This window comes from Lemur catta, chromosome 10 (genome assembly GCF_020740605.2).
Source record: "Lemur catta isolate mLemCat1 chromosome 10, mLemCat1.pri, whole genome shotgun sequence".
Classification (NCBI taxonomy): Eukaryota; Metazoa; Chordata; class Mammalia; order Primates; family Lemuridae; genus Lemur; species Lemur catta.
The window spans coordinates 62,227,691-62,246,199 of record NC_059137.1 but is presented as its reverse complement, the minus strand read 5'-3'; the positions used below and the strand labels follow the sequence as shown (position 1 = coordinate 62,246,199).

Here is an 18,509-nt window from a genome sequence, read left to right as displayed (position 1 = left end):
AGCTGGTAGGTTGGGAGCAGTCCTGGGACTCCATAGTCTGGACAGGAAAGGCACAGCCAATTCTCCAGTGGGTGTAACTGCAGTGACAGACCTAAGTGGGTGTCCTGTTACATCAGACTATTTAGAGAAAGGACCAAGGCTCTATACTGAAAGCTGCCAGATATTCATAAGCATGGCTATATGAGCCTGACTGAGCTACCAAGCCTCCTAAGCTTTGTTGCTAAACGCCAACCACAGATTTAAAATTCAAACATCCTACCTGCACTAAAATTCAAACTTCTGCACTATAACAAATTTGCACCTTCTTCCATCTTACGCAAACCCTGTAGGCTTTGACTATTTTAGGGACAGTCCCGAGAAGAAAAGTCTCATCATAAGGAGCTATTTACTTGGAAGGTCCAAAAAGAGACAGATCTTGACCTTAACACTGCAATCCACTGTGATCCCTAATTCATTTAGCACATTTCCCTCAGGAGCTTAACTTTCCTGAGTGGCTTTCAAACAAAGTCCAACATGGAAGTTAATCCCTAAGACAGTCAGGAATGCTCTGGTTGCAGGGTATCCCCTCCCTGTACCCACCAAAGCCTTAAGGCTTCCTGAAGTTCAGTTCAAAACCATTAATTTCCACCTTGCTGCTCCCACCAAAGACTCCCGTTGGCTCTTTTCTACATCCTACCTTCCTTTGGCAGGATAGTCCTCTCAGGTCCTACCTCCTCCAGGAAGCCTTCTCAGACTACTGTTCACTGAAGCTGTCTTCTCCCTGAATCAACTCACTCAACTACACTTTACATATATTGGTCCCACCATATATGATTGCTAAACCTTCCACATTACCGCTTCATGTTCTGATGTACTTACTACTTAATATGACAAAGGAGATAGCTCGGATTAAAAAAAAAAGACCATTTTTAGAAACAATTTTATAAATAGATACTTATAAAAGAAGAAACACATGTACAGAGCACCCAAATTACTAGCCAGGTGAACCCCAGTCCTTCTCTTCTGCACTGGGAAAGCAGAACAGAGAACGGGAAAAAGTATTCCATCTTGTGCTTAACTCTTGCCACCTAAGCGCTCAGCTTTTCAAGTAGAGTTTCTATTCCTTTGCTCATGTTTTTGTTTTTTTCCAATGTGGGAATCAGGCTTTTTAGTCCAGCTTTGACTTTGTTTGAAACTTCTTGGTCAGAACTCTGGAGAAGGCTGAAGACAGAGGAAAAAAAATTAATAAAATTTAAATTTCATAAAAACCTCTAGATCATCTGCAAATACTATCTATACCCACAGTATAATAGAATTCATTAACCATGACACAAATCTTATAACTATATACACATTTTTTTTTCGTTCACCAGATATGGGAGCCAGTAGCCCATGTTCTAAAACCACAGAAAAAAATGTTTTAGAATCTTACTGGTGGATTAACTCAAGCAAAGACATTTGTAGGACAACATTCCATACAGAGTTGGTCCTATCTTCACGTTATCTTAGGACTTACTTACATCCTGCCTGAAAAATTATTCATGTATTCTATCTTCCCTTCCCCATCTAGATTATCAGCTCACGAGGACAGTTTGTGTGTTTTATTTCTTTATCTCATGGTACTACTTGCATAGAGTACATGGCCAAGAAATGCTCACCAAGTGGCTGAAATAACACGTGTGAATGGGAGCACAGAGAGGTCAGGTGGAGGCACGAGGGGTCAGAGTCACTGGGCCTCCTCCTGGAACTCTGCAGCACTTCGTGGAGGGGCGAAGAGCTTTCCTGTGGAGCTTCACCCCTTGAGCGTGAAACCTGCCTGTGCCATTCAGTAACCATACAACCAAGATCAGGCTATTTCAATTCTCTAAGACTCGGTTTCCTGATCTATAGGATGGGATTAAAAATAGAACCCACTTTCTGCCTCACAGGGCTGTTTTTTGAGGCTTAAATTATCCCGTATCTAAAGTACCTCTCCTGAGCCTGATACCTAGTAAGCACTCAATAAATGTTAGTCGGTAAACAAAATAACTCTGGTCTCTAGTTTCTGAAACCTTGCCGGAGTGCTCTAACTCCACGAGTGAGGGGAGCCCTGGGGGCAGGTAACAGTAGGCCCATTTCTCTAGAAACAGGGGCTGGGTGATCGGCACTGACCACAGAGAACCAGGCCTGGACTTCCTGTTTGCCTCTCACTTCTTCAGGGCCACGTGTAAATGCTGACCTCTGAAACACATTCTAGAAAGAAACTACTTGGCATTTTCCAAAGTCCCTGGCCCCAGGAACTTCCATCATGTCAACAAAGAGGGGGATAAGCTATCAGCACTGAGCAGCATTCTACTGCTTGTGGGAGACAAGAAACAAGTACAGCTTGCCACCCGCAAAGTTTAAAAAGTTGAAAAGTAAAGTACCCTTTTAATGGATCTGTGACTCACTAGATGTTTTTATTTTATACACCTTGGCTAAATACAGTCACATAATGCATAATAGTAATACAAGTTAATGTTTATTGATCATATTCCAAATATTAGATACAATGCTAGGCATTTTATATGCACCGTCCAATCTAGTTTTCCTAACAACCTTAGGGTTATTATTAATCGTGTTTTATAACCAAGAAAATTAAGGCTCAGAAAAGCTGAATAATTTTCCCAAGGCTACGCAGTAAGTAAGCTGGGACTGGAAACCCAGGCAGTCTGTCTAAAGTCAATGTTCTTAACTGCTAGAGAATTCTGCTTCCCTGAGTTATTCTTCAGCTGATGTACAAGGCCGACTTTCTCTTTTCACCCAAAATGCTTTTTCACTTAGTGCTAACATGTATAGCAAAAAATTAAAATTAAAAAACAAAAACAAAAACTCCAAAAGTTTTAAGTAAAATATAAACAAGAAGAGAATTTTGCCAAACAAGTCAAGCACATTACAATATTCGAAAACCAAACAAAAATGATTATTATATTAATTATTAAGGTATATAAAGTTCAACTTCCATTTAGAACCACAAGTATTTCATGTGTTCCTGTTCCAATTCTAAGAATTCATAATATACCTATACTATTCTTCTAATGTTTGAAATCCACCCAACAGGAGCTCTGATTGATGAGCAACCTTTATAAATTAATTTCATGGCATTGCTGAAATTTCTAGTTAATTGAGTCTAATGAAAGAATGTGTCAGTGTTAACACTCCAAATGCCTGGTAAAGACTCATAACAAAAAAGTTCATGTTTCAGCTAATGGATTCTGACTGTTTAACATCAACTGGAAAATTAATTTTAATGACAAATGAACAAAATGATCTGTAACACCCACGTATTTGGAAATACTGATATACCTGAAAAAATGCATGCTCTTGCGTGTGTGTTTGTAAGTATATTTGTACTAGATCAAAGTATATACTGAGGAAACATTTAACATAACATTTTCAAACAATATAGATTAAATTGCACAGCCTGTTGCAAATGAAATATTGTAGGAAATTCAAACTAGGCTTGGTATCTGTTTTCTCAAACCTTGCTAACACAGCAGGGAAAAAAATCAACAGTGATTATTTCAAAGCAACACATAAATCTTCTTTAAAATGAATGCTCTTAACAGAAAAGTTTCATCTGGGCATAGAATATATGGAAATTTCTATGACCTGTAAATTATAAACTCAACATAACTAAATCTATATAAGATGGTTTCATACATCATCAATTTTCTCTCATTTTAAGTTAGAAATAAACAATTAGCCCACAGACTTCCGCAGCAAATGTCTTTCTAATACTTTTAGCATCTTTGAAAACAATGAAAGAAAATTACATATAAAGTCAGGCACAACTTAAAAAATGTCACAGTTTTCACAAGGACACAACTTATTCATTAAAAAAGATACAATTACATTTTGGTCAAAACCGTAAATGTGGTGAAGCCATCATGACACCTTGTCAATGTCATAATTTTATAATCTTTGACATCAAAAAGATAGCAGTTAAAATAAAAAATTCTAAGAACTGGCCAAAAGAGCTACATTTGCTTTCTATTCTTTAAAATAATATTTGGTATAGTTGCCTAGACCATGAGTGACAGTAATATCAGACTACTGGGAACAAATATTAGGACCGAGAAATAAATGTGAAGGAAATAACTTTTGCATGACCATGCCCTGCAAAAAGAAACACACACATTACACATACCTAGAAAGAATAATGGCACCTCGATTTACACTAGCCCAGGACTTCAGATTCTTCATACCAACATGCTCTACAAGTGTTTTTGCAAAACAACCTGTAACATAAATATACTGAAACTTAGCAAACATCATCTACCAAGATTTAAAGTCCCAATCCCCTTCTCTACTGCCCTTAAACCTGCAAATATGTTTTAATAAAAAAGCTAATAAAAAGAGTTCTCACCCAATCTCTCTTAACACTAAAAATTCTGCACAGGTTTATACAATGCATTTTTAAACAGCAATTTCTTTTAACTCTGATCCAAAACCTAAGCTATGTTTAGCAGTAATTACTCAAGAAAAACAATGAACACTTATAAAATGCTCACTTGGTTATGTTTGCATTTCTTTGTAATATGTAATGATTTAACTTTGACCTGAAAGATATTCAGGAAGTAAATGTTTGATGGTAGCACCTGGTGTTTGGTTGAAATGAAAGTTTTCCCTTACGGAGGAATGCTCACCCAGAAGGTGCCATGAACACAACACTATGCTCATGCGTTCAAAAGTAATTGAAGAACGTTCATTCTTCAATAATAGTTGAAGAAAAACTGTTCTAGTTTACACCTGGCAATTTCTCTCTACAATGCTTAAATATCCACATATCCACACATCAAAAACACCATTCATCTTATGTTATTCTAATACTTCTGATTCCCAAGGTCTTGGTATTATCTTATTCACTGTGCCACTTAAGTGCGACTAATTCTTGGACAAAGGAGAAATTCTGATGGCTAGGATTTGGTGCAGATGGAGGTAAGGACGGCCTATCTTGAAGGCAAACATCTTGGTTAAGTAGCATGTGCTGTGTATTCATTCAAAGGTACCCAAATGTAAGGACTCTTTAAAAGCCAAGAGGCGTATGGTTATTGATCCTTTCATGGCACCTGCTAAGGAGGGACAGAGATCATCCAGTGAGGCAAACTGTGTTTTCCAAAGATAACCACAATAGCATCTCCTGTCCTGTATAGTGTTCTTCTAGAATACTGCCATTCTATCACCTAGAGGTGGAATCCATGTCTTCTCCTTTTGAATCTGGGTTAGCCTCTGGGATTGACTTGATCAAGAAAGTATGGTGGGAGTGACATTAAATTAATTCTGAGGATAAATCATGAAAGTACCATGCATTTACTTTGTTCTCTTGGGATGCTTACTCTTAAAAATCAACCATCATCTTGTGAGGAAGCCCAAGCAGCCTAGGAAGAGAAACCAATGTACCAACTAACAGTACTAACCTGCCAGCCATGTAAGTGAGCTATTGTAAACGTGGACACTCCAACCCCATACTGATTCTGAGCAGAGCAGAGCCAAGCTTCCCCGAACCCTGATCAAATAACTGTCTTGAAAACTACTAAGTTTTGAGGTGGCTTATTACACAGCAACAGATAATCAAAACAGCCAGACACAAAGCGAGACACACTCATTTGGTGCTTCATAAAAATGACAAACATATCAGGCCCAAATAGGCATATTTTAGGGCTGCCAGTGCCTTTTAATTAAGAGGGAGAAAAGCCACTAGAAAACTCCTTGGACTTTAAGAGTAAGTCAGATAACTTTTCTGGCATAAACTTTAACTCAGTTACACATCAACTTTTTTGAATAATGAAAAAGATGATTCAATATGTTATTTTTCTTTAATATTATTACAAGCTCTTTTACAAAAAAATTTACAGTGAAAAATAGCCCTAAGTCCCTATTCTTCAAGATAAAGTGAGAAGTGACAGCTCTACTGCTATACCGATTGTCTCACCAGCCATCAGAACTGCAAGTGGCCTCAAGACATAGATTCATGATCTGTCTGTCACTTTTTTCAGACACTGTAATAGAAAGCCCAAACAGTTTCAACTCAGTGGGGATGGGTGGGAGCGGGGGGTGGGAATCTCTTTAGTGGCTTAAATACCAGATGGAGTTTGGATTTTGTAAGTGAAGGTCCGGTGAGAGACAGGACTAAGAGAGGAATGGCATGTTAACTTTTAATACTGTCCTCCTCTTGAGAGCTGAGTCTCCAGAGCAGCTGTAAGGCTTATGAAAAACCAGAAGTGCCAAGGACTTGCTCTTTGGTCACATGTATTTTAATGCCAAATTCATAGGCACCCGCCCAAAATTCTCTTATGAGGATAATTTCCTTCTGCTTACTCTTTCCTCAAAACTAGAGATAAATGTCATGCCTTTCAATTGGGGTAATGATACTCACAATTGGGATCTCATACCCCCTCCCTCTCACCATCCTCTAGATATAGAATGGCATTTCTGGGCATTGACCAAGTCCGGGCAGAAGTCTGAAGTAGCAGAGGAGGGAAGACAGACAGTGAGGATGGGTGGGAAAGAGAAAGAAAATTAAAGGATTCTTGGACACAAATTTCTAGGGGAAAAAGCATTATTTGCAACCACTAAATCATTTCTTATTCACAGACATCATTTCTAAACACTTGACAAACGTTCATTTGCATTTAAATGGTCAGTGTAAAGTTCAGGGATGCCAAGAATTACTGGAATTCCACATAAGATATAAGAAAAGGTCAAGTTTCACAGCCTACCTTCTCTTCCATTTTCCTTCATCTTTTTATCTTGCTCTATTAACCACTTCAGAACTAGATGTCCTGCGGGATGTTCTGCAATGTGAAGCTATGAAGGGTCAAGAACACGTTCATTTCAAAAGCTTTTTCATCCATGCAAACACAATACATTTGAACGAATACACACAATTCATTGGATACCAACCACCACACACAGATAAGGATTCAGCCATGTTTAAAGTTCCACCTGGCTTAAAAAGTCTTTATCTAGAATGACTGACTACCATACAAGGAGGGACTGAGATCTACCCCAATGCCCAGACTGAAAGGAAGCCGGTCAAGGCCAGATCACACAGCCACTGCAAAGCAGCTCCGACGGAGCTTCGTGAGTTCCACTCTGAACAGCACTGACACAGTGCTCACCTTAAAATCATGTTAACTGCATTTTAGATTGTAATGTGCAGTCTTAAGGTACAAATAAATCTACAGGACAAAACGCTACAGCAGAAACACTGAGACCCAATGCTGAATGATGTTCAAATACAGGTGACTACTTGAGGGGAATTGTCTAATGAGCAGGCCAAGAGAGAATCTCTGCAGCTCAAACTTACTCGTTTTCAAGGGCCACACCAATTGCTCCCACGGTACCTAGGGCCTCTCCTTACCTAGTATGGGAGACAAAGGGCTCAATCTCCTTATGGAGAAAACTTTCACTATAGGCACCTTCATTTCTCCCATTTGTCAATATGATCTGCTCGATGAGGGCAGGGGCCGGGGCTCTCCAAGACCCACCCTGGCCTACTTCTCAGTGTGTCAGACATACGGCCCAATCCCATGTGTCAGAAGCACCTTACCATCAATTTCATTCACGACCAAATACATGTCTGTACAAAACATTTCCAAGTGCCAGGCTTTGACCCAGATGGTTAGAGAATTAAAGATGAATACAATGTAATTGCTGCTGTGGAAAAGGCTCTTAGTAGTTCATTCAACAGGCATCTCTCTCTCCACCTTTCTTCCCTGCTGATACCCCACCACCTCCACCCACATCTTCTAAAAGTCCCTTCTCAATCTCAGGGGACACATTCTGCCTGGTCTTAACCCATCCTAGTGATCCAATCCAGAAGTGGATATGCGACTTAGTTCTCCCCAGTAAAATGCCAGGGAAGCCTGTTTGGAGGTTTACTTCCCAGTGCCAGGAGGACAACCCTTCTTGCTTTTTCCTTCCTGCTCGGGACCCTGACAGGAGGACATGGGCCGAGGCTGTGAAAGCCAACTTGTGACCATAAGGCACCAAGAGCCGCAAGACAGTGAGCCTGGGAGGTGACATGGCTGGGTTGCTGTACCACACCTGGAGCTGTGTACCATTGTTTTTCTTACTACGGTAATTAACCATCTAACTGCTAGAGTGAGGCATTCTATTATCTGTAGCAAAACAACTACTGATGGCACTAGTGAGAAGTTCTTAGATTTGGACTAAATTCAGATGTTATCATTCAGTTCCCACTGCATCCTGAACGTAAGTCACTGTTACAGCTACTAGGTATTGTAAGGCCTTGCTTGTATGTGTCTCTACAATGATCTCAAGCTCTTTGGCAGGGACCCTGTCATTTCATCTTTGAATGCCTCCGTAAGCATTCAGTATGGATTTATTGCATTTTTGATTAATGAATGAAAGGCATGGAACTTGAATAAGTTACTACATATCCTCAAACTATAATACTGAGGACAATAATGAAAGGGTGCTGTGAGAATTAAGTGAAAGCAGAGGTCACTGCTTCAGAAAACAGCAAGTTCCCCACAAATGTCTGTTTGTCAGGAGCTCACAAACCAGTGTAGGACAAAGGCCCTGTGTGATCTGGCCTCTCGTGTTCCCCTTCCCTTTGCTCACTGATTTCCACCCCCTGCCCCATCCCTGCCTCGACCCTTCTGTTCCCAGATGTGCCTAGGTCCTTTCTTCCTTAGGGCTGCTGCACAACCTGTTCCTTCCTAGAATCTTTTACCATCTTCACAGAGCTACTCACCCTTCAGGTCTCAGCTGAGCTTTCACTGCCACCGGGAAGCCTTCCTGGGGGGAGGCTGGCTCTTACACACTCCCATGAAACTTGTAGTTTTCTTTCATAGCTCTAATCTCAATACTGAAATAATTACTTGTGAAAGTATTTATTTAAATATTGTGTTCCCCAGAGTGGTACGCTTTGGGAGGGCAGTGTTGGCCACTGTCTAGCAGAGGTGCGTGAATCAGTGAACCGATGATGCAAGGCAACACAGGCAGGAACTATCAGAAAGAGCAAGTGTTTTCTAATGAGGGGCAATAGGAAAGACTTCACGGAGAAGCGTTCAGGGGACCATGGATGAGTAAGGCACAGGGAAATAGAGAAATAGGATGGCATGCTAGGCTGGGGGAAGAAGCACCCACAGCATACTTGAAATCAAAATATGAGCATAGAATATGCTGAAAAGGCAGTCTGGGGCCAACCACGGACAACAGAGAGCCACAGTAAGAGGATTTTGCTTTTACTCTGGAAGTACTATGGAGCAGGTTTCTGAAACAGACAAGGGTGGTAACGGCATTGCATGGTGAATTCACAATTTCCAAATCTACTGTTGGTATATGAGTTGAGATAATCATCATTTAAATCTCTTTACAGTTACTGGAGTTTTTGCTGCCTCTGCAGCTTTCCTGTCTGTCTTATAACAGCACATTACCTCTCCATCCTTGCCACCAGGATGCAGTTCTGCTGCTGCCAAGCTGGCGATGGCACTCATGGCAGGCTGAACGTCTCCGGTTGCAGATCCCAGAATGTCAGCAACCAACACACACGCGGACTTATCTAGCACCACCTCCTGGGCATGCCCTTGCAGGTAGCTCAGCAAAGCTGGAGAAATGGATTCTAAGAGCTCGCGTCTGCGGATCTCTGTATCTTTCTTACTGTTGGAATATGTTGAATAAGGTGTTAAGGTAAGATACACAGCAAAGGAAATATGGTGACCTTATTATCACAAAAACCTCTAAGAGCTTATCACAATCTGTGTCACACTCTCTTATAATTGTCTCTTTCTGTTGAGCATGTAGACAATGAGTGACTTGAAGGTATCTTTGATCTGTTTTTCATCTCTGAGTCACCAGGATCTGAATAGTGCCTGGTGCAGAACAAGCACTCACCAAATGAAGCTTGGCTTATGCAACACAAGAAACAAAACCAAAGAAACACATCAATCCAAAAACCAAGCAAAAAAATATCCCACAAGACAACACATTTATACTTCTGTATGGACTCTACTCTCTAGGGTACTCAAATACATGGTACTAGTAGGTTTAAAAATAAATAAAACAAACAAAAACTAAACCCCATACCTAAGTGCCTACTATACGGCAGATGCTCAGGTGTTCTTTTGGCCTGACTCTTTTATTAAATATTTCCTTTTCAAGATAAAAACTTTAAGAATCTATCAAAAGATAGGCTTAAAAACAGAATTTGCCTTTTGAGAAGTTTTAGCTCTCAAAAACTTGGCACGGATGTGTGAGTGCATTTCTGGAACATGTGCTACTGGCTAGTAGTGAACATTCAGAGCAGAGGAATAAAAGGAGGCAAAGCCATTCTACTTGCTTTTACCTGTGTGCATTTCCATCTCCTTTTTGCAGAACTTCAATGATTTCTCGTACTGTATGTGCAGGATCTCTGGGGCTTAGTAGATACAACAGGACCTTCTTTCCATATTTATCATTTACTATGTTAGGCAAGGAACTGATAATTTCCTATAAAATTATAAACAAAAACAGTGAATTGATACCTACATTCTTAAAGTATGATTGGGATTTGAATGGTAAAGAAGAATACGCACTTAACTATTTTCTCTACTATTTTCTCCAGCAGACTTAATGGGAAATGTGGAGCTAGTTCTGAAGTTGTCTCATTAAAGCACGAACAGATTTACACTTAGAACACAGGATCGATTCTCTACTGTGACTAGCATTACTGAACAATCCATTTATATTAGCTAATCAAGCCCAAAGACTTAAAAACTATTTAAAAGAGTTATCTTTATTCATTACTACCAACATTTCTTAGGCCACTATTACAAGGGACATTGCTTGCTGAGGTCACTGAGTAGACACAGTTAATTTGCAGTTGCACTTAAATGTAGCATCAGCAAGGAGGAAGAACATTCCTATTAGAATTTCCCTGCTGAGATGTATGTGAAAGGAGATAAAGAAAACTCTGTTAAATAGAACAAGTAGATAAAGACTTTCAAAGTTAGGTTGCTTATTCATGGCAAATGAAAGCTTTTTAACTATTGTAAGGAAAAACAAAAATAGAGGGGGAAGGAAAAACAAATTCAGAAAGATTCCACTGAGCAGTTACAAATTACACTGTATGACATTTCAATCAACACGCCCAAGAACTGTAACCTCCTTTTCTAGTTATGTGACAAAAGCAATGTCCTCCCCACCCTGAGTTCCAGGGTAAATTTGCTGAAGTTTTCAAAGAGAGAAAAGTCACTGTTTAAAAAATTCCTTTATTTTCAATGGAGGATATGTAATGGAAAAAATCATCAGTTTGTTTCTTCCCCCCTCTAACATTCCCATTTCTTGTAACAAACTTTATAAATATTCAAATGCATGTTTGAGTACTACAGATTCTTTAGAACTGGCTGGGGCCTCAGAAAGAATTCAGTCCCACTTGCCAGGCTCAAGGCAAGGGAGAAGTGATCTGCCAGAGGACACACAGTGACAGTGGCAGTGGCAGGGCTGGCTCAGTCCTGGTCCTCTGACTCCAAATCAAGTGACTTTCAAAGAAAATGTACAACCTCCTCTTAAGGAAAGGAATTCTCACGGATATATATTTAGATCTGCTCTTCTTCAAAGTGCCTATTTATTATAAAAAGATTAGTAATTTTAGTGCAAGGAATCAACCTAAAAATTAAGTCAGTCATCAACCATGGGACTGTGATACAGCGAAATTCATCATCCCACGGTTGATGAAGCAACTCCACATTCTACATACCACACTTTTCTTTTTAAAATTCTAAGCTTCCCTCATCTTCTGCACAAAAGTATACTGTGCTTCTGATAATTAGTAACAGTAGCTAATACTTCTTAAGTGCTTCCTAGGAGTCAGATACTGCTGAGAGCTGCACATCTATCATCCCAAATAATCTTCAAACCTCCATGTCCTGATTCTATGACTCCAATCCGCACTGTGCTCTCCTAACTAATTCTGAAGAAGTTTAAAGTCACAGTATAAAGATTTCCACACAAAACATGTTTTCAGAGAATATAACCACCTCAAAATGGATACATAATCTCAATCACCCAGGGAAACTTAAAATTTCAGTAATAAAAGGTAACACACATAGAAAAAATGTACAGAACTTATCAGAGTAGGAAGAATTTTTGTCAAGGTCAACAAGCTCCGAAGTGGAATCAATACGTGTTTTTGATAATGAAGTGTTTGGTGACCCCAATATGGAGTACCTTTAGTGTGCCTGCAGTGTACCTTTAGGTATCTGCTTTAACCAACTCATAAAAGAGGACAAACGTGCCTTACGTTTTTGAATAATCTGGGCCAGTTTCCATAGTCTTACAAAAACAAAACCAACAAACCTTTGTTGTCTTTAAAAAAAATGACTGGAATAATACTTTTAAAACACCTGTTTTTATGAGAAAAAAAATTGGGGAGTATGCAGTGAACAACTATAATGGCTACTCTTTACTTTTAACCAACATTTTTTTTCTTGATATAGAGGAAAGACGGAGGCATGAAGCCGGCAATGTATTCCTCAATGAACTGAACTTTCTCCATGGGTTCCATGCTTAAGGCCTAATCTAACACTTATGGCTTGGGCAGAAATGGTTTTATAACACAAGAAAGTGAGACTTCAAGATACACGTAAAATCTGGGCATAAATACCACTCAAAGGATTAGTTCCCAAATGCACTGAACTTTACTTCCTTTCGGTTTGTAAAGAAAGAATTTAGAATCTGAATTCATGTTTAATTAAGGCTTTTAAAAGAGTGTAATGCTTATAAACTAACAATGTTATGAAACTAAAAATTGTTTACTTAAAAATGTAATATTTAATTCTTCCCCATCTCACCCTTATTCCAACTTTCTCCTATTGCCAAAAGACATACATCTTTGAAAAAATAAAGGGAAACAGTATATAAGCGCTCCTATATTATGGGTACTAATCCATTTCTCTTTAGCTTGGGTTATACAGAAACATGGGAGAAAATTCTAGCTTATTGCCTGGAGAGTACTAACAATTCCAGTAGCATGTATATATAGGTAAGAGACAGCTATAGCATAGTGGATATTGTGCAGAATTTAGTCTCTGGGGTCTTGAGTTCAAGCTGTATAGACAGCTTTGGGAAAATCTTTTAAAAACCTCTCTGCATTATCTGTAAAAGGAAACAATATACCAGCCCAACTCATGGGCTATTACCAGGAGCAAATCAGACAGTCAAACTGAAAATCTCTAAACAGTAATTATTTCATATAAAAAACACCTCTCAATATACAGCATCCTTAATTATGGAGATTAAATAAAGCTGGTAGGGTCATGAGTTTCCATCCTCAAAAGAGCAAAAATATCAACAATGATCAGCAATAAAGGTTTTGGCTTAGCATACCCCTTGCAAGAATTAACTCAGAGAAAATCATAAAGCCCATTTGTTGTCATTTTTTCTTCTTAAGCTCTAAAGTAGGCATGTGAACAGAAGAAAACATAGGAACAAAAGACCTCCCTTCTGAAGACATGTTTGGCTAGTTCTGACCTCACGTTGAACTCCTGCCAGATTCCTTGGTACTCTCGTTTTTGCCAACCCAAAGAGGAGGGGTAAAGGTCAAAATAAAGGGTGCACACAGGAAGTGCATTTTTGGTGCAGGATAGAAATGCAAAAATCAACACGTTACTAAGAACTGAGCCTATGGTGAACACACTCTTTGGTAGTCTGTTGTGGGGAAAAAAAAGAAATGCAGACTGCTTTAACTATAGGAACTAAAATCTAGTGGAAGAGGCAGCAGAATTAACGAAAAGTTAAAAACAAAAATAATAATGAGTAACAGAAGTGTAGAGGGAAGGTTAGATTACCAGGTGGCCTCTTGAGAGTTCTATTCTGAAAATAGGGTGATTTTATACAAAAGTCTACCTTTTTGGCTGCACTCAGAAAATGCAAAGGTCAAGTTTAATGGGTATAGTGTTTCAGATATGCAAGATAATAAAGTCCTGGAGATTATTTGCACAACAATGAATACACTTAATACTACTTAACTGTATATCTAAAAATGGTTAAGATGGTAAATTATGTGTATTTTATAGTCCAATTAAAAAGACAAAAATTGGAAGGTCTACCGCCCTGGAGATGACACTGCCGTAGGCTGGAGCCCACAGGTGGCCACCACCCTGGACAGGGTGTGTCTCTCTCTAGTCCCCATAGTCCCCACTAAACCTCCTGGTCTCACCTGGCCTGGTCACTCATTTACCTGTCTGGTCAATGAAGGTTTGTAAGTTTGTGAGCCCTGGGGCAGATCATAATTAACTGCTAAAGGAAAGACAAACACTATAGTAGTTGAAAGCACAGGGAGACCAGATCTGGCTGGGAGATCAGAGAACACTATCTGATTTTAAAGCAAGAGGAGTAATTATCAGGCTATGATTTCAACTTGACATTTCAGGAAATCCAGTTACTCTGAACAGAATGCTTAGCAACACTAAGCTTTCCTGGCTATTTTTAAAAGCACCGTATAATGCAATAGGTTTTGTAGTGGCTGGGTGGGAAATATGGTCACATGACTCTATATAAACATATGTGCAGCATATTTGACAACCCAGCAATTCTACTACGTAATTGAAACTAAATTCTGCTACATTAGAGAAACTTAATGTGTGTCCAAAGAGACATATACGAGAATGTTCATGGAATTATGTGAAATAGCAAAAATTAATAAGAATTAAAAATAGTTTTTAAAATTATAAACAACCTAAATATCTACCACCAGGAAAATGGAAAAATAAATTGCAGTGTATTCACATGTAGTAGAATGCTATTTGGCATTGAAAAATAAATGATTCAGAAGAACAGGGTGGGCAAACTATGGCCCATGCATCAAATCCAGCCTGTAGCCTGTTTTTGTACATCCTACAAGCTGTGAATGGCTTTTACATCTCAAAGGTTGCTAAAAAACAAAACAAAACAAACAAGAATATGTGGCAGAGAACATATATGGCCTTCGAAGGCTGAGTAATTACTTTCTGGTCCCTTACAAAAAAGGCTTGCTGACCCCCATGGACTCAATGACAAAAGAAAACAGCAAGTTGCTAAAGAATACACACAAGACACCGCATATGGAGAATTTATAAATGTAAAATAAAGTGATATACAACTACATATAGTGAAAGGATAGGAAATACATATGAATAACAGCAAATTCATCATAGTAGGTAGAGGGTAGGGATGAGTACACAAAGGGCTTAAACTTGAACTGCATTGGTCGAGTTTTAATCCTTTTTATCAGATGGTGGGAGGCTGAGTGTTCACTGTAATTATTTATACTTCCCTATATATTTTAAATACATATAAAAACATGCATCAATATTTATTCACCCTCAAACAGCAATTGGCTAGTGTACTTATTTCCTTTCCCATGAACACCGCTGTCAAACCAGCTGCACCATACCGATGACTTTAAGGTAAACCGGATCAGATTTTATAAGGATGTTTATTTTGGAAAGTAAAGTAGGTGAGAGAGTTTGTATCCATTTTGAAAGGTGAAGGGCTCAGCTGATCACACTGTAATTTCAACCTGACATTTCGGGAAGTCTGGGTGCCCTGAACAGGATACTTAGCAACACTAAGCTTTCTTGGTTATTTTTAAAAAACATGCATACCGCAACAGGTTTTGTGGTGGATGGGTGGGAAAAACGCAAGAGCAATTAGCATTCCAGAATTTTATCACTAGCTATTAATACATAGTTTAATGATACACAGAACCTGTAGAGCATTTGTCAGTTAGAGGCAGGAGATCAGCTAATCAGGCCTTTCAGAGAAAGCTGCCCTGAGTACAAGAAAGTCATTAGGAATGTGGGTTAAATAGTTGTGGGAATCAAGCTGATAAGCACAAGGAATTAAAACTGTTTCAACAGCAACACTAAGTGGGATAAATTTTTGGAAAAAAATTAATCTAATAGACAATTCTGGCAAATCCTGAAGGCAGTTTGGTTTCTCTTGAAATCTATTTGGAACAGTTATGCAAATGTTAGTTGTCATGAAAATATTAAACAAAAGCAAACTTTCAATATCCCAGCCTGTTTCCATTTTAGTGAAACAATTTTATTCATTAGCCAATTCTATGGCCTCACATCTCTGTCACAGGAATGAAAAACAATCATTATTGATTGGAGTCAAAAGGGTAATAAAGTCACAAGGAACATGTCAACATACTCAGTTTGTGACATGAAAGTCCTGCCAACTTGTTTCTTCCCACAATCCTATCCCAAAGAAAGTCATCACAATCTTAAAATAGTCAAGGGTAAAGTTGGAAAATGACAGCAAGGGCATGAGAAATTCATACAGTGGGACCTACAGCTGGCATCTAAGAAAACAAATCTTCCCCTCCACGAGCTGATACGCTATTTCTATTAACACCCAGCTCTACTGGTCCAGAGAGGCTACAGCACCACCACCTGACAACAGGTAAATTACTTTTTGAATCATCCACATCCTTCCTCCCTGGCGTGGCATGAAGGTACCATTTGTCACTAAGATTTCTCCAAGGGCCCCATGTGTGTCAAACAGAAAGGTCTGTGTAATTTTCAGATGAATAACTTAGGTCTACCAGATTATGTGGTTTTTAAAACATTTCCAAGTATGGTCACTGCTACCAATGTTGCATTTTCTTATCCCCATTCCTGTAACCTCTACCCCCTGCACACTAAAAATAAAGGAAGGGAAGAGAAAAGGACCACAGAATCAGAACAGGCTGTCATTGCAGAAGGTAGAAAAAATAAATACTTTACAATGTAATTTTTGCTACGGAGTAGTTTCCCTAAGAGGACAGCTCAGTTTTTCTGAAGGCAAGTTTAAGAATAAATAGACTATTTAAATATTACCACTGGGCTTGAGGGAACTGTAGCCTGAAATGTAAAAAGGAAGCTAGTATTTTAATTTAAGTATTATAGTAACTTTGAATCTGACTCTACAAAAGCTCTAAGAAGCATCACAAGTCAGTTTTATGAGTTTTTCTTCTCCATCAGCTCAACTCAGCACAGATATATTGATAAACTGGGTAATTGTACAGAGGTGGTTTTTCCATATGGAGAAAGAGTTAAAAATGTCATGGATACCCTCTGCCTATACCTGAGTTCTGGAATAACTGAGGAATTACTATGTAAACTAATTTCTGATCATATCTAAATATTACTTTGCTAATATTTTGTATTTTAGAATTATATATGGTCTAAACAGCCACTTTACCCTAATCCAAAATGAAAGTATTGTCTTAATTTAACCACAGTTTTTTAAATAATTAAAACAGCATTAGTATCAAGTTACAAGGTTATGATTTATATAGGAAATAAGCAAACCTCCAAAATAACACTTAACTGATAACTAAAAAATAACAGAAAATATTGGTAGAAAGCACAGATGAAAGTCTTTACACATACATGTGTGAAAGCACACAATTGGTCTATCAATGTGACTTAAATTCAAGACCATCAGAATTACTTACTGATATGATTATCTGCTTCACGAGCTTAGTATCATCAATGCAATCAAATGCTGCCAGTAAAACCAAGTGGGAGTATTGGCCCTGCAAGAATTGGAAGCCAGTAAAGGTTAAAAAAAAATGCATAGACTTTCACTCTTATTTCACCCACGCTGTCCCTTTACAGAAGTTACCAACACTGACAACTTGTCCAACATAATATAAACAAGATGAATGAAAGCTATTCAAACGAACTTCCTCTCTTATCAGGACCTAGTTAATTATATTCTAGCGGTAAGGTTGATTTAAAAAAAAAAGAGGAAAGAAACAGAAAAGCACATTCTTCACTACCAAATAGCCCAAGACTAACCAGGAAATAATACCTGTTTAAACAGATATTCTATTAATGAATAGCAAGAAAGTTGAAGTGATAGGATTAAATGGAAACCCCCCATACATATTTTTTATATATATATTCATATATAAAAATTCCAATCATGAAGAAGAAAATATATAAACTCAGATACAATTTTATAAACACACACACACACACACACACACACAATACATATACAAAATACATATATATAGAAAATCCTGGAAGGCAAAACACTGTAATAGTCATCTCTGGGTTAAAGGATTACGAATGATTTTTCATTTTCTTTTGTAATTGCTCAATTTCTTTAAGATGATCCTACATAATTAGAATACAAATCCCCCAAAAATAAACTAGAAGAGTATAATTGTAAACTGAGTATGAGAATAAGATAACCATTGTTTTAAAAGAGCATGGCAACACAAGATCTTACAAATACACAATGTGGTTTTCACAGCAGTCACCCCTTGAAATAATAAAATTATTCCCATGATGCTGATACTATTACAAACAGTTAAAGAACCCCTACTTTATGTTAAAAACAAAAACTTGCTTTCAGAGCTTGTGGCATTTTTTTTTAGTATCCTAGATGATGATGTAAATGCTTGTTTTTAAGTTTTGAAGGGAGTTTGATATTTGCTAACAGCCCAGACTCATTCAGAGTCAGGTCTGATAAATACAACAAGTAATAAATGCTAATTTAAGGTCAAAAAGATAAACTGA

At 38.2% G+C, this 18,509-nt stretch overlaps 1 protein-coding gene across 1 annotated transcript in view; it reads right to left on the bottom strand.

Moving 5' to 3' along the window:
* Positions 1 to 894: 894 nt before the first annotated feature.
* PUM3 (pumilio RNA binding family member 3) overlaps positions 895 to 18,509 on the bottom strand; it is a 38,885-nt gene continuing 21,270 nt past the window's right edge. Inside the window, exons 13-18 of the mRNA XM_045562240.1 lie at positions 17,435 to 17,515; positions 10,316 to 10,458; positions 9,408 to 9,630; positions 6,720 to 6,807; positions 4,148 to 4,238; positions 895 to 1,200 (exon numbers count right to left, since the gene is read on the bottom strand). Of these exons, the coding sequence (XP_045418196.1) occupies positions 1,068 to 1,200; positions 4,148 to 4,238; positions 6,720 to 6,807; positions 9,408 to 9,630; positions 10,316 to 10,458; positions 17,435 to 17,515 (759 nt within the window). The 3' untranslated portion in view covers positions 895 to 1,067. The remainder of the gene's footprint in view (positions 1,201 to 4,147; positions 4,239 to 6,719; positions 6,808 to 9,407; positions 9,631 to 10,315; positions 10,459 to 17,434; positions 17,516 to 18,509) is intronic.